Source organism: Nylanderia fulva, unplaced genomic scaffold (genome assembly GCF_048542155.1).
Source record: "Nylanderia fulva isolate GAGA-0341 unplaced genomic scaffold, ASM4854215v1 Scaffold1, whole genome shotgun sequence".
NCBI lineage: Eukaryota > Metazoa > Arthropoda > Insecta > Hymenoptera > Formicidae > Nylanderia > Nylanderia fulva.
This window is the reverse complement of record NW_028189192.1, coordinates 8113008-8136652: the sequence shown is the minus strand read 5'-3', so window position 1 is coordinate 8136652 and position 23645 is coordinate 8113008. Positions and strand designations below refer to the sequence as shown.

At 45.2% G+C, this 23645-nt stretch overlaps 1 protein-coding gene and 1 long non-coding RNA gene across 6 annotated transcripts in view; one reads left to right on the top strand and one right to left on the bottom strand.

Moving 5' to 3' along the window:
- The window catches only part of tio (zinc finger domain-containing protein tiptop), a 140047-nt gene extending 117723 nt beyond the window's left edge, over window positions 1–22324 (top strand). For all 5 annotated transcript variants that reach the window (XM_085481106.1, XM_085481115.1, XM_029322080.2 and 2 more), the window contains 2 exons: window positions 13127–13370; window positions 15298–22324. In XM_085481106.1, coding sequence (XP_085337232.1) covers window positions 13127–13370; window positions 15298–18985 — 3932 coding nt within the window. In that variant the 3' untranslated portion in view covers window positions 18986–22324. The remainder of the gene's footprint in view (window positions 1–13126; window positions 13371–15297) is intronic.
- LOC114945773 (uncharacterized) overlaps window positions 11562–23645 on the bottom strand; it is a 158611-nt gene continuing 146527 nt past the window's right edge. Inside the window, exon 5 of the long non-coding RNA XR_014924390.1 lies at window positions 11562–11848. This is a non-coding gene — a long non-coding RNA (uncharacterized LOC114945773). The remainder of the gene's footprint in view (window positions 11849–23645) is intronic.

Sequence of the window (23645 nt, the reverse complement as noted above, 5' to 3'; positions counted from 1 at the left end):
TCTCGCGCAAAAAGCTTTTTCTGCGATATTGATGATCGTGGACGAAACGATTCGTTGCAAAGGAAACAAACGAAAATAACGGCGCGCACCGTTATTTAAACATATAGCAATATTCCAAATCCCCAGCTAGTATCGAAAAATATATTTGTTCGGTAATAACTCTTTGATTAAATTGATCGATCGGATTGATCTAATTATCAATATTGTCATCTTGAAAAATGACCTATTCGAGATAATCTTAATGTCTATAATTTAATATAATGTACGAGAAGATGATAAATCGAAATTCCATATACATTGATGTACATGTAACATAATGATAAAACACTTTCAGAGTTTAAAGTACTCTTACATCTTCGTAGGTAGAATCGTTTTTCGCGCGTATTTCCAGAACGCTCGAGCTTCGTCGCGATGGAAACCATCGGGATAACATAATCCCAATACGTAATAAATATCGCCACGTCGGTCTCACGTTCGACAGTATTGGTGCGTCTGTCTCTCATCTGGATGCCTTTGGAAGGAAAAGAGGCAGAGCGGGATTCGGCGGGGCCCGGGGGTGGATATTATGGGCGAGCGAGTGAGTTATACGCCTTGCCGCATGTGTGTCGCATAAATCTGTTCCAACCTCGGTCCCGGCCCCCTTACGACTACGCTGGAACTGCTCTGGCTTCGAGCGACGGAGGACTGAGTGACTGACTGACTGCCACCTCTCCACCTCCTGGCCATCACCTCCTTCCGCCCTGCCGCGTATTTCCCTCAGCGAACTCTACTCCTCTAACTTTCCCCGACATTTCCAACTACACATACTGCCGAATGCCTGAGAGCAAGGGTGCACGTAGCTCGCGTTCGTTTAGTTTAAAATACGTGTTACACGGTGCACCGCCGGTATTTGGGTAACAGGAAAAATGTGCTCGTGTGTACTTTCCGTATTTTTCACGTTTAATTGTATTCTAACGGAGAAAACTTTTAGATAATCGTACAAAAGTACTATTAATAAACGGACAAAATATTTCAAAATTGAAACAAACGCAATACATACATATGTACATCACGTTCGTATGTAATCATTGTTGTAAATGAGTACATTTTATCGAATGAAATTTATAGTATTAAAATTTTATTTTTTTACTCGAGATATTAAAGAAAGTGTTAAAGCTAATTAAAAAGTTACTTAACATAGTTAAACTTTGCGGATTATAATAACAATGTATCAAAGAGCTGATGACAGTTTTGCGAAGGTAATTGCCGTTGTAGCAAATTTTAGCCACTCACTCTCTCTCTCTCTCTCTCTGTCACGATTTGAACCGTGATTCATCGGACGAATCATCGAGATGATAGTTGGTAGCGCTTCGTAAATCGCAGACCGTGGCATATTAGTGGGACTATATTTAGGCGACTGTCCACCGATGAAGTGGCATTACCCTAAGTCCTTCGCGTAAAGAGGTGACTTATAGACTCGAGAGTATGCGGGTAAAAGGAATACGATGTAAATAAATCTTGCTGTACGATTGCGAGGAGCAGAGACCAAGTAGAAACGTAAATATAATTCTAAAAATTAAAAAACGAGCGTGAAAAGCACTTATGTAGTTTACATATAAGTAATATTCTCGGGCTTCGATTATTCGAAGACGAGTGCTCTTTGACATTTTCAAGAGAGAACGACAAAAGACACAATGTGCTCTTTGTGCTGCGATGATTAGACAAACACTTGGAAAAAGAATTTAATAAAGAGCTGTTATAGCAACGCGCATGTCATAAATATCGCTAGAATGTTACAAGATACTAAGTGCAAGTTAAGGCGCGAGTTATTTGCATCGGAGAATCGAAGCTTGTCGTTGGACGTGAATTAACTGAGGTCGCCGTGTGAGAGAGGAAGATTGAGAGATGCACCTGCCGCTCGCATCACCCATCCGTTACTCGAACGACAAGAACGCTCCTCTAATTTCCATTCACACTAATCCGTAACGGAGCTATACGAGAGGAATTTTAGGAATTGATGCATATAAATTAGATAACGAGCATGCGCGTTTAATTAACGGTCGTCTTTGCCTAGCCGATGGAAGCGCGCGATAATGAGATAACTCGGATAACAATCAGATAACTCGGATAGTAAAATGTAACAGAGGAAGCGCAAGGGCTTTGAACAGTGTTTTCCTCCGAGTCGATCGCAACGCGAGTCTGCTAGACCTCGCGCGTTTACGCGCAATGTCGTGCAACGAAATCGCTTACTATGCGCTTTTGAGCCGTCGAGGCGGAGCGAACGCGAGAGAGCGATTCTCGGTGGCGCAAGAAAGATTCCGGCGGGAAGACGAAGTTACGGAGAACGAGACGAGCGAAGACGAACGGCAAGCAGACGCTCGAGGGGAGAAAAGATCGAGAGGCGCACCTGTCCTTCTGTACATCAGCCGTCCGTCATCCGGGCGACAGATCGACTCTGTCGGTGCGCCGCCGTTCTCAACTCGCGCGCGTACCACGTGGCATCGCACTTATTTACGTTGACACAATATTTATTAGGACGGATCGGTGAGTCGGCCGTTCGCTCATTCGCGCGGCCCGCCAGCCTATTTCGGGACCGTCTTCCTTCCTTCTCGCCCGCGACGACGACAGACTAGCCAGCCGTTTCACGAGAGAGAGAGAGAGAGAGAGAGAGAGAGACACATCCACACTCTTCTTTGGGATTAAGACGCGAACTGGTCACGCGCCTTATTTTCTTCTTGCCCGTCAAGACGCGCCGGATGCGTCGCCGCTCGCTTCGCCAATTGCATCTCGCGTTCAACGTTCGTCACGGAACTTTTTATTTCGGGCTGTGACGGCGATCGGACAGGCGCATCGTTCATTCATCTCTCTCTCTCTCTCTCTCTCTCTCTGTCTTCTTATGTTACATTTTCCAACTCTGCGTGATGGCTACATTCGATGGTTATATTTTTAACACATCTAAACATATTACATATATTATTGATTATTTATTATTTAAGAGCTAGGAAAAACAAAAATATAAATTCTTATATATATATATATATGTATATGCACACAATTGATTTCAAACATTAGCCAATATCAACAGTTTAATCTCGCGGTTCTTTTGAGAAGGATGAAAAAATTGCACAATTTGCTAATTGCACTTTGATGGAAAAAAGGGGATATTCGCGTGGCCGCAACGCCACTTCGCGAGAGGATATGACAGGGACTGTGTAAACGTGGCGATAACCGGACGGATCGACACCAGCTGCTCTATGTTTGTTGCCGGTTCTATAAATAGGCCAGTCGGCCCTTTCTCCTCTTCGCGTTCGCGCGCTCTACGCCCACCACCCCGCCGCCACCTTCATGCTCTTTCTCTTCCTCGCGATGCTTGAGAGATGTTACTTCGCTGACAATTATTGTTGTCACGGTCTCCGCTCCGGCAGTCGGTAACAGGACTGACACTTCGAAAGGCAGCGTGACGGAAAGCGCAAGAAAGAGCGGCAGAGAGCGAGAAGACACCGAGCAACGTGATGGAGAAAGAAGAGAAAGGTAGAGAGAGAGAGAGAGAGAGAGAGAGGGAAAGAGGGTGGCAGGGTGACGAACGAGGGGGGAGGAGAAGAGTGACGGATATCGTGATGAAGGCGTCCTCCTGTCACCTCCCTTCCGCCCCCGTTCTTCGGCGCATCCACGCTTGCACGGCTTCTCTCTTCGGGCCACGTCCGGTTCAAAACGCTGCCAGAATTGCGCGAGAAGGGCCAGCAGGCGAAAAGAAAGAATCGAATCCATATGAGATCTCATCTCCCGCAGCATCGTTCGAGACAGCTGCGCTCATCTTATTCGCGACTGCTGCGAGGGCAAGTTTAATCACATTGCTTATCATTGAACGAGATCTAAAAATCATCTTCACCCCTCGACGAAATTAACGTTATTCGAAAAAAAATTTTTTCTTATTTTTCGCGTGTGCATGATTTATTATTTTTATGGGTTGTTTTCAAGACTCTATCTTTAAATATATAGCATACGGCAAAACATATAACGCCGTGCATGTAAAACAAGCGAGACGTAAGAATTAATCCTCGACGATCATCTTTCCGTCCTCCTAGCGGGCGATATTTCGGGCTTGGAAAAATCCGTTAATTTCCGTTCCCGGTGGTAATATATCACGATAAGCCGCGCGACGGCGACGGCGTCGGCGACGGCGACGGCGACGTCGAGCGACGTTGTGCATCGCCGTCAAGGGTTAAAGAGAGAAATAAACGCGTCGCGATCCTCCAGTTCGGAATATTAATCGCGCTCCTCACCGATCCCGACTTTCGCCTAATGTAAAACGCCGTGGGGACGGATGCTACTAACGAAGAGCGAAACGAGTTCGCGGATTTCGCCTTCCTGAGCAGCGGGAGCAGCGATGCATCGATCATCACTGTCGCCTGTTGCGCGATTGAACGGACGGGCGGACGGTCTTACCGGACGTGCGCATCGTCCATCCATCATTCAGTCGTCGTACCTGCATCAACGGACGCATCTTCGGCGCCTCCGTGTGCGCGCGAGCATTAATACCGTTCCACGAAGAACGCGCGAGACGATTAGCCCGATCGGCCTGCTATATTTCGGGCGCGTCGTAAATTATTTCGCGCGGCCGCATTAAATTTATCGCGGCGATGCTCGGGACCAGTTTCGAGACGAACGATTGCCACTTAACCGACGATCTTATTCGCAATCGTGACGCGAGATTGACATGAGACCGGGATAGAAATTTTTTGTCCATTTTTTTCTTTCTATCGGAGCGATCGTTTTAAAGTTTAAAAGCGAATTTGATTTCTTTTGAAGTTATATAAAAAGCAACTCGAGTATTTCACAAGTTGTAATATTAAAGATTAACAAACGCATTTTCAAGTTGTTCGCAAGATAAATAATAAACATAATATCACATCTCTCTGTCTCATTGTCAGAGTCTCAAGAATAGCTGACAAATGCGAGCAATTTGCATTGCGTGCAATTTCGGGGCTTTTAATCGCTACATTCGGGAGACCCTCGACGAAGATTAACGCCTCTGAAGAGACGTGGAGGAAGAAGGGTAGACTGACAACGTCGAAAAATATCTTCTACCGGCAGGTTATCCGCCGTACGTCGAGGAGAAGCACTCTTCGCGCATGATATACATTGTGCAAGGACTGTCACTAAAATATGAACTAATTAATAACTCGTACGTGCGCGTTCGAGCAGCGAACGACGTTTCTTGCCAAAGTGCCAACTTTTTTTTTCACGGGACACAGCTTTTGCGTCGCCGGACCACTTGTCCATCACTCACCGTCAAGCCCAAATGTCTTTGCTCCGTTATCCCCCACTACTCTTTGCCTCTCCTCTTCTCTGGATCACTCACCATCCGAGATTTCTACGGATGTATATTTCTACTGCGACGTTGGCGCGACGTCTAATCGCGCGCGGACAATTCGCGTCCTCGCCAAAACGAATTAATATACGAATCGAGCCACTCATCCTTGTTGCATGCCTGCGCAAATTAGATTAGCGTGCATCGAGAGAGCAAACGTGTTGAGAGAGTAGAATTTATTCCGTGGAATTTCCTTCCGTGAAATACTGATGAAGTGCGCGATGAAGTAACCCAGTGATTCTTGTTAATTTTCCTCATTTCAAAAAATTTGAAAGTTTCGAGTTAAACTGGCACGGCTTATGTAAAATAGATATTTTTCTGTGTAATAGATTCCATTCATCGATATAATGAAAAAGCGATGAAAAAAAATGCGTAATCTATTGAAACAAATTAATCTTATTAATTTTGAATCATACTATATATTATTTCCCATTTCCATCGTCAATAGTAAATTGTAGCAAATTGTATATTATGTTACGGATGAAAAGCCAGTTATAGAATCTTCGAAAAAATAAGTAATTTCAGTTCTTTTTTATATACTGCAATTTTCCTTGGACGCGAAATTCATTTTCTGTGCACGCTTCTCTATCCGTCGTAGCCTTCGACGAATGTTTTTGTTCAATAGTCGAGTTATATCGATATCATGGATAAAATTATATGCGCGGGTGTTATAATCTCGCAAATGTTAATTAGCCATTACGCTATGATCGTTAATAGTAAATTATGAGTTATTAATGGCGAGATTATCGACGGTGTGGATCAACGAAAGGATTGACTTTGATTTAACAATTTATGCGCGCGATGCATACACGCAGAGTAACCCTGTTATCATTCGGTAAGGGCGCGCGCGCGCGCGTACCGCGCAAATGATTGCCAGCGGGGTGATAAAGTCCTCACGATCGGCCTCTACGATAAATAATCACTCGGTTGTGTGCGATATACCTTCACCCCCGCCGCGATAATTTATCGCTCTATGCGTAATGTGCGAAGCCAGCGCAGTTAAACGGGCTATCACCGTCGCGAATATCTCCTCAACGTTGTTTCTTAACCATTACGCATGGATACTAATTGTTCCATCAGAGTTTTGAATCAATATAATTTTGAAGATCAGATGTTACGATAAGTGATAATCTGGATGAAACTCTCCCCCTTAAAAATATTTAAAAGTGTCGAATAGCGAGCCATATGGTACAAATGGAGAAGCGTCAACGAATACTTTCAATCAGTTACAACGTAAGCTCGCCGAACGATTAATCATCGGAAAATAACAGTCAAAGCTACCAAGATTTTCTATCGTCGAGTCTATTGTCTGAGACTTGTTCTAGTTCATGACGAGCACCAGTCGAATCACAATGGATATCAACCGAAATCGCGCATAGGCAGGCGTCCTATAGACGTCAGATTTTGTAGCGCTCGGTCGAACGAAATGAAAAGCGCGAGAACGAAGCTCCGTGGATTGCGGCGCGTAATATTCGCGGCAGCTCGCGCGATTTTGTTACGAGGCGGCACGACAATTTCTCGTAGCGGAAACACCGGCCCCAGAAATCCAAGATCTCCGAGCTCGGTATTTCAAGGCGGGGGAAAGAGGGGGGAGGGCAACTTGAAAGGGTAGCTTGAAAGAGAGAGAGGAAGGAGGCGGACGCGCGAAAGAGAGAAGGAGAAGACGGGGAAAGATTTCGAGTACACGTAGAGAAGGCGACGGCAGCAGGGAAAAGCAATCGGGCGACGCGGATTCGGGGTTTTCACAGCCCTTGTCGATCGCGCGAGATTGAACGAGGCGTGTCCAAGTGCCGCGACTTCGGAATATCCGTGGAAAATTGAAGGAGAGCACGCTCTATATGCGGATTCCGCTTCCAACGAACCTCGCAGCGTGGCATTGCTTCCGTCGATCGCTTTTTAAACGGTTAACCGATAACACCTATGCGAGCATGTGTACATTTAATGCATATTTACAAGAGAAAGAGAGATTGACTTGATATTTTTCCGTATTAGAAATACATATCCGTGTAGTCTGAATCAAAACTTGCAAATATTTACGCAAGATCATTTTTTATCAGAACTAAAATAATACTCCCTAACAAAATATTTTTTTAAAATAACTTTTGTAATTTTAATAGCGCTAAACTATTTTCTCTCTTCGCATTCATATTAAGTATAATCGGACTTTTTTCACTTGCGTTTTTCCACTGAACACGAGACATCGTTAGCAATTTCTTTTGACGACTTACGTCGACAATTTTACATATAGATGTAGGATCTGATCAAGAATACATGATGACGCGAGAGCAACAGCGGACGAACGTAGCAATGGTTTGTAGTGGAAGGAGAAATTCGACAGACTGATGGAGTGAGTGTTGACTTAGGATAACAGTCGCCTCATCAGTCAATCAGTCAGGTAGACAACGGTAGGAAGGTACTTCGTCTTCGGTTGGAGCCTGTCGTCTTGTTCTGTTCACGTCGTCCTAAAGAACACCTAAGTGAGTCACGAATCTGACCACCTGACATTCAAGGGACTCGAGATCGAGGGCTAAAATGAAAAAAAAAAGATGGTACGACACACATTGTATACACGAATCGACCGAAGAAGTCTGTTTGTGGTCCCCGTACATAAATACATTGATCTAATTCTTTACATGTTTCTAAATGCATATTTCTTTTTTTCAAAACGATCTTGACAGAGTATACAGTTGGCAAGTTTAATTTTCGTTATAAGAATGTAAATTTTTCTCTTTTATACTGCAATCGTAAACCTTGTCATTCAACTAAACTTGTGCATCGAATAATGATTTTTAATTTAAATTTTAGTTTCTCTTTTATTTCTTCCTTGTCACTTTTTGTGTATTCAGGTATACGCGCGTGTATTTGTTAACGCCGATTGAAAATATTAAAACTCAAACGTAGGAAAAATGTTGTTGTTTTATGCATAATTAAACTGAAAAATTTGCACAATCGATCAAGTGTCTCTTAATTAATCCGCATAATTGTTATCAGTTTGATGTATTTTCACCGATACTCCAAGTGCATCAATATTTCATATGTCTGGGATTATAATCGCGTCTTTGTTCAAACTCTCGAAACAAGAATGATATTTTTCTGGGTTCGAAGAGCGCGACCCTTCCGATCTGAAAAATCTGGATCATCACTTGAGGAAGTCGTAAATCAACGTCTTGTATCTCTCGAATACGGATTGAGTATGAGGCTTTGAAAGCCGGTTGCTCCAGCTCGAGCAGGAGGAATTGAACGGGGAAGGGAGGCTAGAGGGAAGCAAAAGAGACACGGAAAGAAGGACAGGAGGCACGCGCGGAGGGAGAGAGAGTAGAAGAGGAGGTGCGGAGGAAGGAGAAAACGGATTCACCCGTCAGTCACTCTCTGGCAGACCGCGAGAGAATCACAATGCGAGGCTTCCCTCTTCTCGCCGTCCCTCTTCGTCCTTCTGTCCGCCCGTCCGTTCGTCCGTCTGTCTGCCTGTCCATCCGTTCGTCTCTTCGTCTGCCTCCTGTCACTCTCCCCGCCAGCCTTCCGACGGTTCTCTCCCGCATCAGAAATTCATCTCCTCTCCTGTCCTCCTCCAGGTTCTCCTTTTGTTCCCTCCCTGCCGCCGGCTTGTTATTATGTACTGTTTTATTGCCAGGACGTTGCTAAAGTTCGACCCGGTTAGCTTACTTGCCCCGACGAGCCGCGTGGCGTCATTGCCATCGAGCGATCCCCGGGATATTCGCTAAGAGAGAGAGAAAGAGATAATCGAGCGCGAGTTAGTACTACTTATCAAAGATCCGTCTCGGAAGAGAGGCGTCCCGACAACTCTTCGCTCGGCTGTCCCGACCTGAAAGAGACGAGAAATTAACTTCGTGCCCCGCGAAGAGATCTTTTCTTATGTACGCAGCTCTACATTCTAACACGGTGGTTATGTAATTACCGGTATCCATACCGAGGCCTGTCCAACAATGAGGAACAGAGTAAAGGCAACGGATGTTTGTACGTACATATAATAATTCTCACTAAACGTTTAACATATTGCATCGGTGGATGTAAAATCATTCTGGTATTCTCGAGAAAGAAGCTTCCTTTTGATATGTCACGTTTCTGTCTCCGAGGGATCGATTCTCTTCTATGAAACGATACGTTACATTAGCTATTCTCAATTCTCGATAACAGTGTTTTTAATTCAGTTTAATTATATGTGCGCAGGGCTGCGACTCTGTATCAACTACAATATATTTAGATAAAGAATACTCGGAGCTATCTCTTATCGCTTTCAAAATTGCCGCTCCGCGTATCACGTATCCTACAAACAATTAAGCAGACACCTCTTTTGCCTTATAAATTTTCTTAGTAGGTGAACGTTCGGCGTAGATGCTAATTACAAGCAAACCTAACTGATTTAACGCGTTGATTGCGTGTAAATCACCAAAGTACACAAGCTGACACTAGCGCGGATGCTTATGCACGCTAAAATTTACGCCTTACTCACCGCAATTTATGAACATCCACTAAAGGATTCTTGTCTTAACACCTTATTTTTCGTTCTGCCATTTGTAAGGCTTACCGCGTTTCATCTTGGCGACTCGTTCCGCCTTTGCACGTCTAAGAGTGACAAATCGTTTTTCTGAAAGAATAATCTTAAAAGAATACGTTCAAAAATAGGCGAAAAATAATTAGTTTTAAAAAGCACATTACGCATTAGATCATATTTTAAAATTACGTAAGAAATCAATACATTAAATTAAAGTACATCTAATGATAAAAAATGGGATTAAAAATCATTTCTATTAATTATCACGCTGCATGCTTAACATATTACATTTGCAGTCAAATAGATTAAAGTGATTGTTTCTTAAAACGAGAACATTTTAAAATAATGAAAAATAAAATCATAATTTTTTGGCAATTATGATTTTATTTCCGTAAACTGAAATGGAAATCGTATAAAGGATCGAGATTAGTATAGCAATTAGCAGCTGATCGTCCATACATAGAATTGCGAGCGTGACTAGTTTGGTTGTCCAATCTTACGACTACAGCTCACAGAATAATACTAATACCATCGGTTAGCTATTGGTACATTAACAACATGTGCGCGCCAATGTATGCAGGTGTTTGCTATCTATATCCAAAGCTCGTGTGCAGGTTGTCGTGAACTAAGAAGAGAGGATGCAACAAAGGCGAAAGAGGGAGAGAGAAAAAATGCACATTTGCAAAAGGGAGAGGAGGAGAGGACGGAAAAAATATTGGACAGAGATCGTAACGGAGGCTAGAGAAAGCGGATGCTTTGCCGATAAGACTAATTATTGTTGTGGAGCAAGTTGTGTAGGCGGGTATTGGCGCAGAACCATCGCAAAGATAGCGCGATTCATTCCGCGCGTGCAACCACTAATACACCGCGCTTCTTTCTAACGTGAGTCAAGGACAGCGGGAGCAGATATCGGCCGGTAGCATCTCGCCGAGTGTCAAGACTCGGACCGCTTTTAAGTTCAGTACGCTACGCTCCTCGTTCCCGGCGTATCTTACCGGCGCGGCGCGGCGGCTACCGGTCCAGGATATGCAATCCGGTGCGGTCCTTGTTAGCGGCCTGCCAATAGGTCCGCACGAACTCAGCTCGTGCGAGCATTTACATTCTACCGAGGCTCGACGTCCCTATCCTACGATCGATCTTGATCACCGGTATAATACTTTGGAACCGCGGAACTCCCGATGACCTTTGTCATTACGGTAGCATCATATACTATTAACAAAATTTAATCATTATTAACGATACTTGATAATAATAATTTTTTTATTTGAATACAAACTGCCTCGATATCGCTCTTACGAAATGTAAATTATATAAATTGATTGTACAGGAAAAAATTTGGTCTTTCGAACGAATGCTTGTAATCAGTGATTTCTATGATATATTCATAAAGATTGCATCTCTCTCTCTCTCTCTCTCTCTCTCTCTCTCAGGACACCGCACTGCTTCCGGAAACTAAGCAGCGCTCGTTGAAATCTCTGACTGGAGACGAAGGTGGCACAATACGATTGAAATTTCGCAACGCTACTTCGGATCCATTTTTTCGCGAATATACAGAGAAGCGGCGCAAAGATAGAAAATGAACGATACGTAAATGTGTGCTAAACTTTGCGAAACTTTTGCTAAAAGATGGACTATATTTGTAGCAGGCGGGGCTGCTTGCCGGTGGTCCGCCCGCTCGGTTCCTCGACTTTCTTGCATTCTCCTCTTCGATACGCGACTGGATCGGAGCGATCCTCAAGGGTCCTCCTTTTATCTCCTCTCGTCGTCGCCCCGTCGTTCTCTCCTCTCTGTGCACCGTAACCGTCCTACGGCTGGTCCCGACCGGATCGGCCAGCCAGTCGCTTCCATCGAATGGTCCGCGCCAGGGTCTCGGAGAATCGTTCCGAGAGACAATGGACAATGGGGACATAAATCTGCGTAATTAGTTGCTGATGCTCCCGCGGATCAATGTGCGATCTCCTTTCTCTCCCTCTTCCGTAGTCTGTCTGCGAACAAACGATCGTTTGGTTGGTCACTCGGCAAAGTAGGACGGTGCTCCTGGTTGTCCCCACCCTCTATGAAGGGAGGTATGCTGACCATCTTTTGCCTCTCTCGCGCCCTGCTCGCGTTTACCTTGGTGATTGTTCGCGATCGAGCATGCGGCACTCCCTTCTACAAAGAGGATGTGCCAGGAGCAAGATGGCGACCGAGAGAGTTCCGCGTTGTTATTCACATCCGGGTTTGTCAAATCAATTCTTGTCTTATATTTTTCTCGCTTGTTAGAAAACTATACGATAATCATTTGGAAAAGTCTTTTAATGTGTGTATATTCGATCTGTCGATATAAAATGCGTCTGACACATCGAGTACACATTATGAGATGTAAGAAATTTTTGAACAAAAAATTACACAACATTTACACAACATAACTTATCTTGAAATATTTCTGTTAACTTACATCTGTTGACTCTTGATCTTAGATCGAGTTGTTTTCTCTGATGACGCAACGCTGACACCGCCATTCATTACCAAGAGTTCAAATGGAAACGATTTGATTAAAACTCATAATGCAGATGATGGAACTCCTTGTCCCACCACACAATACCTCGTCGTCGACGACGACGACGACGACGTATCCGACGTAGCTCGTATTTTCTCTTTCTTCCTCTTCCGCTTGGTCGTCGTATTCGTCGTCGTCGTCGTCGTCGTCGTCGTCGTCGCCATCGTCGTTGCCAACGACGCTGCCGTCGCGAAAGGCTGATAAATGAACCGATAGTGCCATTGTGTTACTCGCCATCTAAACCTTTATATCACTCCTAGGTACTTAGCTTCGTCATTTCTCAGTATCTCCACTCTTAGGTCGTACGTTCTTCTCTGCTATTCTATCAAGATATGGCGGGTGACAGAAGGATTTGATTCGCATTCTACATCAACAATTTAGAAAGAGAAGACTATGCATGGTATCGTCAATTGATATCTGTCGCGTTTTATATATTTTTTTTAAATCTTGTGATAATACGTAAAGGAAGTATATCTCGAAATATAGTTTGTTTACTCCGTCATATTTTAATTTTTTCATATAAATGGCTATATATATATATATATATATACATACATAAATGCATATTGGTACTCTGCTACAAAGTATATAATATATAAATGTATAGCATGTCATTATTTTTTTAATATATGTTTTGATAGAGTAGTTTTTTTATTGAAACTACTAAACGTGCATAATGCGTAACTAACGACGACTAATTTGTTCGTTCCACGATTTGTTTCAGGGGAGGACGGCGTCGAAGGCTCTGCGCCCGGTACGGACCTCCAAGGCGAGGAGGGCGATTGCGTTGACGAAGATGGCCCTATTAGTCCCAGCGAAAGGGGCTGTGCGCCCGTTGCAAAGGAGGACGAAGATGCCGATGGAACGGATGAAGAGGACGACGAGGAGGCATCGCCACCTACGCCACCGCCTTCTGCCACCTCGAGATTAAATCCAACCATCTTGAGAGACACGGGACCTCCGGATAGGTAAGCTTTTAATATATCTATACAATAATTGTTTAATAATAATAATTGTTTTTATAACTGTTGAGAGAAGTAAATATTTATTTTAGAAATTAAAAATATTTTAGTACAATTTTAATTAAAAAATACTACAATTATAATGTAGAAACACTTTTATTCAGTCAGTATCAATTTATTAGTGTCAAATTTTTTTTTGACTATATATTTTTATTTGTATTTGTAAACATATATATATGCATGTCTCCGCATACGTTGTATGTTACTTTTATGAAGATGCTCAATATTTTTGTAACTCGCAACGATGTATCGACGTGTGCAAATCAGTTTGGATAGACGTGCGAATAATTTCTCGGTACAAATCACGTGTGCGAGTCGTAAAAGCGACGCGTAATAGCGAGCATAATGTCACGAGGCGTGTATCTAAATTTTGATTAACGTTGTTTGCTCACTAACCGGTACTTTTATCGGAGCAGGGAGGAAGCTCCTTATAATAAAGCGTTTATAAAACGATCGCGAGCCGCGGCGACGCGACGTCGCGGGCTTTGATGTTCGCCGTTGTTGGGCGTCCCTCATGTGTACACGTCTTGTTTTAAGAGCAACAAATCGTCACGGGTCTCTCCCGTAAACGCGTGTATGCACGAGGTAAGCATCAACGTCGGCGGCAGGGTTGGAAGCGGAGCAAGGCCCGGATAGGGATAAATAAGTCGGTGTCAGAGTTGATATCGGTAGCTGTGCCGCGCATAACGTCACACGGCTAATAGAGATAGGCACGTGTTACACATCTTCCCACACCGACGACCCCACTAGCAGCGCTACCTCCTAACCAGGGGCGGCGGTGGCGCTCCCGCCTCCCTACACCCGCGCGTTGTGCCGCCCTGTCCCGCCAGCCCCCAAAAACTTCCCCTGCATGCGTGGCAGTGGTCCCCTTTCATCTCGCGGTACGCATTCGGCATTCAGTCAGGAACAGTCAGTTACGAGCGAGCCGTCGACAGGCCTGGAACGTCGCGCCGCGCCACGCCACTCCGCGCCGAGGAAGGCTTACCATTACAATAGAGCCTCGTCGTTCTGCGTTGGCCCTAATCGCCACGTGCTCCCTTTCGATAGTAGTAGTCGTACCTCGCGCGCGTTGATGACGTTGCGACAGGTATCGATCGCTTCTACGCACACGGCTTCTCGACTAGACCCTCGCGCTTTTTGTCGCGACTAACGTTTATCGTCGTCGGAGCGTATAATTAATCGTAATTTGTCACACGACGGAGATCCGCTACCTCGTGAGCATTAGTCTCGCGGGCCAAGAAACGGCTGATGTGAATGCGCGCGCATATTTTTCTTTTTTTCTTTTCTTTTTTTTGTTTAACATAAAGCCAACAAATAATTTACTGCAAAGTGTGTTTTCGTTTTTGATGTCGATAACGCGCGGTAATAGTCTGTCGTATCTTGTTTATGTCTGTCGCGCATACATTTATGTGTTGTGCGTATACACATTAGCAACGACAGACGTTCTCAAGCGTGAATTATCCATCGCTGTTACCATCGTGTGCAACACGCTAACGTCTCTAGGCTTTATCTATCACGCGAGCCTTTTTTCCGCTTACTTTTATCGATGAGATTCCGAGTATATCTGTCGTTTTCATCATACGTACGGCAAAGGCTGTTTGCGTAGTAATTCCCATAGCGAACGGTTATGAAATATTAACAGCGTTATCTACGCTATGGCGATGCGAGTGGATCAGTTACAAGAAAATTATCGTACGATTATCATGATTAATAACCGCTGTTCGATTGCGAATTTTGTCGAACGTTTCGCAAAACTCTAATAAGATTCGTTTTAGCCTCGCATAATCTCTTGGAATCCCGCAGATAGATCCCGAAGAAGAGACGCGCGTCCGTACTTGAATATTATAGCACTCGGTATCATTTGCAATTTCAGGGAGCCAATGAGTCCGCGCTGTCCCTCGAGAGATTCTCGGGAATCGTCCGGTCCAGCGACCGGAAGTCCCCCACCACCTGCTACCAGGAGCAGCGCGAGCCCAGTCAGTCCAAATAGTATCGTGCCTCTACCCCTTGGAACTCACCCCCTGCTACCACCCCATTCTGCAGCGGTCATGGCGGCGTATCTGCAACAGACTCATCAGCGTCTCCTTCTCGGCCACTCGCCTTTATCGCGCGGCTCGGTGTCACCTCTGGTTTCCTCGTCGTGTTCGCCACCAGCTGCTACCCCTGGTCTCTTGGTATCGCCTACCAGCGTCGGGGACATCTCGCCGTCAGCGACACCCTTGCCGGCTGTGCTGGACTTTAGCACAAGGAAAGCGTCCTCGACCGAGGAGGATGAGGAAGAACAGATATTAAATCTCAGCAAACCGCCTACGCCGTCTTCCTCGACGGAGACGAACAATGGTCCGTTGGATCTTTCAGTACCCAGTAGGAAACGACCCGAGACGGAAAATCCATCACCTCCACCACCGCGCAAGTCATCGAGATTGACTTCTTCGACGAGTTCCACGAGCCATCAAGAAACAGCGCCGGGGATCGCACCATCCGGCTATGGCCGACCACCCGTAGTGTCCCCCTGGACATCTCCAGTGGTGGCTTCACATTTCCCGTACTTTGCTGCAGCGGTAGCAGCAGTTACTAGTCAGCAGCAGCTTTCACCGAAGAGCACTAGCAGCGTAGTGGATCATCATCAGCTTTGGAACGGGAAGATGAAACCACCAACAGCGCTGGAAAAGCCGTATCAGCCTAGCGAAGCTACAAAGGCGCTCGAAAAAATGAGCGAGTTGAGTAAACTCGGCGGTGAGGACCTCTTCAGATCATCTTCCGGAGGCGGTGCTGCCGTAACGGGTGCCAGTGCGCCGGCCACAACGTCCAGCAGTCGTCACAGCGCCTGGCAGTCTCATTGGTTGAACAAAGGAGCCGATCAAGCCAAGGACGTTCTAAAATGCGTATGGTGCAAGCAGAGTTTCCCAACTCTCGCAGCGATGACGACGCACATGAAGGAAGCGAAGCATTGCGGCGTCAATATGCCGGTACCACCTCCGGGTCCGGGAATTCACTCGCAGCAAACGAGCATGCCAACCATCCCGCCGCCTCAGCAATCACATCAACCGCAAACTTCCAGCAGTAACACTGGTAGCAATAGCTCGGCTACACCTAGCAGCAAGCAAACTCCATCCGATTTGAATCTTCTGATCAAAGAAACGATGCCACTGCCGCGGAAGCTCGTGCGAGGTCAGGACGTCTGGTTAGGCAAGGGTGCCGAGCAAACGCGGCAGATACTCAAATGCATGTGGTGCGGGCAGAGCTTCCGCTCGCTAGCCGAAATGACTTCGCATATGCAACAGACGCAGCATTATACAAATATTATTTCTCAAGAGCAAATAATATCCTGGAAATCGTCCGACGAGAGCAAGAGCGGTAACGCTACTGGCGCTGCTGGAGGTGGCGCGAGTGCCGGTGGAGGAAGCAACGCGGGAGTACAACCGGGTGGAGGATCCGGGCCTCACGGCGGAAACAACGGTGGTCCCGGCGCTGGCGCGACGAGCAGTCATGTTAGCGCTGTGCTGACTTGCAAGGTTTGCGATCAAGCGTTCACCTCTCTGAAGGAGTTGAGTAATCACATGGTGAAGAATTCGCATTACAAGGAACACATAATGCGCTCGATTACCGAGAGCGGGGGACGTCGGCGGCAAACGCGCGAGAAACGAAAAAAGTCACTGCCCGTGAGGAAGCTGCTGGAACTGGAACGCGCGCAAAATGAATTTAAGAACGGCGATGCTGCCGCCAGTCTGACTCATGGCCTTGGCAAGCAAGCTAGTAGAATTACGTGCGAGAAATGCGGGGAGAAGATCGAAACTCCGCTCTTTGTGGAGCATATACGTCAATGCATCGGCGGAGGCACGGTGGGCGTCAATCAGCGAAACTTTTTGAAGAACGCGCTCATGTCAAATCATTTACCTGCAACGTTACCGCCAACCGAGAGCGGACGTAAGAGCGTCAACGAGGAAACGTCTTCGATATCATCGAGGCATCATCGATCTCCATCCTCTGCCAGCGACGCGACCACGCCTGGAAAAGATACTCCTACACCGAACGCCAACGAGAGCACCGCTCCAATGGGTACTTCGCCATCGGTTTTGAACGCGATAGAGAAGCTCATCGAGAAGAGTTTCGATTCTCGCGTGAGACACGGCACACCCGGTATGCATCACGCTCAACCTGGCGCACCTATAGGTACGAGCATTCTTAAGCGCTTAGGCATCGACGAGAGCGTGGATTATACGAAACCTCTGGTGGATCCGCAAACGATGAATCTGCTTCGAACTTATCAACAGCAGCATCAGCAACAGCATTACAACGCGAACGCCGCAGCGAGAAGGGAACGAAGCGGTAGCGAGTCCAGTTCAATATCAGAGCGAGGAAGCGGCAGAACGGATACCATGACACCAGAAAGACGCATGGATCTGTCCGCCTCGAGTCACGAAAGGCACTCGAGTTCTCTGTCTTCTCATCATCATCGTGTCACTCCAGAGAAACAGACTGCGCCGTTACCTAGTCGCCATCATCAAATTACAGAAGAATCCGGAGACGAGGAATCGTCTACCGTGGTGGTGAAGAAAGAGCCGAGGGATGAAGAGACAGAGGAGCGAGGCGCGAACGAAGAGGAGCAACAACAATCTCAATCGACGAGGGAAGTGTTTGTGAAGAAGGAGATAGTGGACGACTGCAGAGACGAGGAGGATCAGAGTTCCTACAACCACCGACGAAGTAGCCACGAAACGCCGGAGGACGGACGAGAGGTTCTGTCACCTCGTATGAATCCACCTACGCCAAGGCCGACCAACCAGGTGGAACAGATCGCGCGTAGTCCCTGTAGAAACAGCACGAGTAGTCCTACCAGCAGCGATCGATCGGTCACTCCGCGGGGTACGCCCGACACTAAAACGTCGAGTAGTCTTGGAGCTCTTTCCTCCATGTTCGACAGCCTGTCCGGTGGCGGGGGCGGCGGAGGCGGTGGAAGCAACGTCGACTCGCAGGGACGCAAAACGAGCAGCCATCCGCTCGCAGCGTTACAGAAATTGTGCGACAAGACGGAAACGCGAGGTCCGAGCGCCAGCGGCGCTTCGAGATCCGGGGGTAGTTCCACAGCTACCATCGGTCCAGGCAGCGGTAGCACGGTGGGAGGAGTATCCGGTCCGGGTCCCGGACCAACGCCGGGTGCCATTTTGGCATTCAGCTGGGCCTGCAACGATGCGGTGGTTACCGCAGATTCGATAATGAAATGCGCATTCTGCGATACACCCTTTATCTCGAAGGGCGCGTACAGGCATCACCTCTCCAAGATGCACTTTGTCAAGGACGGCGTCATCCCGGATCCATTGACCATCGGCAGGTCGGCCGCGGCGGCTGCGGCCGCCGCTGCAGTCTCCCAGGGCACTTCCGGTGGGCCGAGTCGCAACTCCTCGTCGCCGCCGACGTCGCAACGCAACAAGTCGCCGCCGCTTCCGCAAGCGAACGGTAGCCCGTCGCAGTCAGCGGCCTCTCCCCTCGAGGAAAGCCCGCACTCCAAATTTCTCAAGTATACGGAGCTGGCAAAGCAATTGTCCAGTAAGTACGTATAGTCCGAGCCCCGTAAGTAGCGGTGCCACTTGTACATAAGTGTATCTATATTGTAACGACTGTAAAACTAGCGATGGTTGAAAATTTTCATCCCCTACTCCCTTCCCCCCTCTTTTTCCCCGCGAACACCGCCGCGCCGAACGACGTTGTCGCGCATCCGACGTCCTCGGGTTTATGCTTAAAGAGGCTGTGTCGTGGCTATACGGGTAAGTGGAAAAGAAATCGTACGAGAGAGATTGTGAACGTATAGAAGATTGTTTCCGATTATTACGTTTGGATTTGAGATCAATCGCATTCTCTCCGTGTAATATGAGATTAATCGTATCCTAATATTTATATTTTCATCGCCAATATTTCTTGTGATCGTATGACACAAAATGTGTATTCGTATTTAAAAAAATCAAGAATCAGAAACCAATATAAATTCACAGATTTTAGATTTCGATTGCCCCAAGCACGCAAAAATAATTTCTGTTTGTGACAAATAAAATTTCTATTTGTGGAAGGTGACAAATGGCGCAAAATCTTTTTTCGCGAATTTGTAGCGTTAAAAGTTGAAATTATATAATTTAATTATATTAATTTCAACTATTCTTACTTTTTTATAATTTTACATTCATCTGCTTGATGAAACATATAAATTATAGATGCTATTATACATTAAACGTTATACTTGTGTAGTGACAAATAATTATCATTACACAAGTATTAACACTTTATGTTGGAAATCTCTTACACAAAACTTGCTTGATTCTTGCTTCCCCTATAGATTTTTTTCTTGAATTGTTTTGTGAAATTATAATATTAATTAGATTCTTTTTTAATATATCTAGAAACAAAAAATTGAGGAAAAAATTATTGCATTGAAAATATGATTTTTAATTGTATTTTTATTTTGCATACACACAGAGAAGGAAGGCATAGTTTCGGAATCTGAGAGAGTTTCTTTCTCTTCTTAAAAGTTAAGCCTCGTCACCGCGCTCTTTTAGCCTAAATGTGGATATCTCCGTCGAAAAAGAAAAACTTTGCCGTTACGACGATATTATAGCAAGAAATTTCGTTCGGTCACAAAATGTGCAAACACATAACGCAATATGACGCAACGCGACTCCGTTTCCGTTTTTGGCGATCGTTTTAGTTTGTTTCATGGAGGATGCACTTATCATTCCTGGGTTGTTGACGACACGATTAGCGTGCGTCGCGTAAGGCCCTTTGAAAAACTAAACTATATACGTCTCTACATTGGAGAGAGAGGTTTCAAATTCCATTTTATATGCATCTCTCTTATATTATTTCTTTTATACTGATCCCTCTCTTCTCTTTCCCCGTTTATTTTTAGTCGTTACGAGAGGATTATGTTTTAGAGTAGACGCGCGCGTAATCATTTCGAATGATTTTTCTTTTCGCTATAGATTGCGTGCAACGTGAAAAAAGCCTCGCGAGAGGATTTTTCGCTTTAGAATTTTTCCTCGATCGCGATCGCGAATATATGGGAATAAGAGTCCAAGTACGCGCGCGCAACTTTGTACAATTGACATTTCGTTGACACTTTTCCTTAGCGCATTTCACCTTCCGTTTTTTTTTTTTTTTTTTTTTTTTTTCGTATTCACTCTCCTTCCATCAGTATGAGAAAATTAACAAAGTGTACCAGTGACTCTTACTTTCTTTTGTGCCCAAGAAACGTGAGAGGGTGTGACGATGATGTGGGTGTTGAACGAGCGTTAATTAAATTGTGATGCCACCATATCTCGCGGCACTGCTGAGTCACGGGGCTCGGCACGCGGCCAAGTTTGTGATTTTATAAATACTTAAGGACGTTTACGACGTGAGATGAGGAAGATTGCGTGAGACAAAGAAAACTGCAAAAAATCGGTTAAATTAGAGAAAGAGAAAGAAAGAGAGATGGAGAGAGAAAGAGACGGCGAGAAGGAAAGAAAGCTTATCTATCACCTGTCGTAAGATCGTCAGCATGTATACCTCTAGATTGTAAGGCCGTAGTTTAGTAGAGCATAGGTTAGGCAAGGGTTCTCGACCCTGTATAGGAATCTCTTTGTTGATACTTATTACTACGAAAAAAAAAAACGAAGTGAGTTTTGCTCGCGGGGACGGACGAAGAGAACCGCCTCGGAGAGCGATACGACTGCTGCGAATAGAAGGTATGGGAATATACCTTGGAACGAGTGTAAGAGCGACAAGAGCCGAAGGGTGCAGAGATGCGGTGCAATAGCGAGACTCGAATAAGTTAATTGAATAAGTACGCGCGAGAATAAATGCATGCGTGAAAGAGCAGAGTGTGAAAGAGAGAATGAGAGAGAGAGAGAGAGAGAAAGAGAGTGAGAGAGATGATAGAGAGAAAGATGAGAGAAAGAGCAGAATGCGTGTGAGAGAGAATGATGCGTCGTCGAAGAACGCAAATTTTCTCGACGTATAACGTACGTGTAGACCATTGTAAATTTTCTTTGTTCAAATAATATTTATTGCGACGAGAACGAGCCAACGTGTCATTTTACGTGTAAAATATTGTCATTATTATCACTCGAATTATCGCGAATACTGTGTATATTGATTATAATTATAATTATTATATTACAGTGATATATATGCGTGTGGCGTAATAAATGCGGAGTATAGGGCGCAAGTGGAATCAAATGAAAGAATATGAATGTTACCTGGATGAAACGTGAGAATAAGAGAGAAAATGTGCGTGAAAGAGAGAGAGAGAGAGAGAGAGAGAGAGAAAGAGCGATGAAAAAAAATAAAATGACAGTTTGAAGAAAGGAAAGAATGCTTCCGAGAGATTGAGATAGTAGGAACAGACCGGGAAAGATAGAGCAGCTGCGTGCGGCCCTCAACAACGAAGGCCGGAAAAAGAACGGAACATACTTGTATACGTATTTCTTGTAAACTCTAATTCTTCCATCGCGGACTTTAAAAAAAGTATTTATCGACATAAATAATAATATTAATATTATTATTGTAATTATATACGACTGCTGAGAGTGTGATGAACGTAAGACGAGATACCATTACGTGGCTGCGACTAACACGAATACATACGTACCCGCGCAAACACACACACACATACACGCATACACGGACACACACGCACACAAGCACACTCATTTTGTCGCAGCGACACTCGAGAAAAAGAACAGCCAGCCGTGCGAATGATACGCTCGAAACGTACCTACCTACTTACAAACACGCAACCACAAAGATATGCATCATGTATACGCGACTCTTGAAACCATTTTACCAGATTTGTCATTATTTAATTATTTCGGTTGTATTTTAAAATGCAATTAAAAGCTCAAATAAATATATATGTTATAAACTAAGAACCTGTGCTCTTTTCAGTTTATCTCTGCCTGCTTCCCGCACAAGTTACTACTTTCCTCTATCGTTCGTGAAATCAAAGATTGAATAATAATAGTTTTTTGATAACTCGAAATATCAAATAAATTGTGATATTTTCCACAAACGATATCACATACATTTTTGTTGGAGGTGAGTAGTGATTTCATTTCCTGTAAATTTTATCTAAAGAAATACTGTCGCTTTATCATTAGACGATCATTATTTCGAAAATGTATTCAACGCTTTATGAAATACATATAAAAGTCATGCGATTAAACTGCAGATAAAGCTTTTTCGCGAGAGAGAAATCGAAGGACCGATTATGTCGAGAGGCGATCCAAATAATTTACAACCGACCTCGTCTGAGATTGCTAAAAGTTTTACATATATTTCAAGAAAACCAGCGTCATCTCGTTACGGACCCGTCTCGATTAATTTTTCTTCGTCCGAGTAACGTGCGCATATAAAATAATGGATGCAAATAAGGGACGCGAGGAACCAAATATTCGTCACATCACTGCACCAAGAAGGGTAAGTACCTATTTGAAACGATTTGTCACCGTGGTATATTCTTATTATAATTAGTCTGACTGGTTCGGTCGTTAAATGTCTAACTAATAGCGCGGATTCTCGCTATCGATGCGCGATCGTTAAACGTGAAACCACTTTTCGCTTTCTTTCGACAGATACCTCTGCATTAATTAGAAATACCGGTATCCGTCCGCGCGTTCTCTCCGCGCGCGGCTTATCTCCTCGCCTTCTCGGGAGATGGTATTCGAAATTTACGCCAAAGAGAGGGATCCTTAATATAGCGAGGGAAGAGAGAGAGAGAGAGAGTGTGTGTGTCCGGAGTGCGCGCTCGCTAATTCGGTGCCATACAATACCGCATCGAATGTACCGCATCAGTATCAAACTCACCCCCGCGTATGTTAGCCGCAAAGAATAGACTCGGTCGGCGGATAAACTAGATAAACCGGCGAGTCTGTACACTACATTACGAGCGCACGATTTCGCTTATCAGCCGGGAGACGGTTACGCGAGATATCATCTCCCTCAAGGACGCCGCTGGCCTGCGGACCCTCCGTTGAATCCGACCAATTCCCACCCGCCCTTCGTTTTCCGTCCTTGCTCGGTTGGATTCGCGCGTCGTCTTTTCCTACTCATCTTTTTTTTTTCGCCATTCGCGGTGCATAATGACGACTCGGAGTCGCCGGATGGCGGTCGCCAGCCAGCAAATCACGGTGAAGGTCGATTCGTTGAAGGAACCGAAGGAGGAAGGGGGAAAAAGCGGGGGAGGAGTCGCAG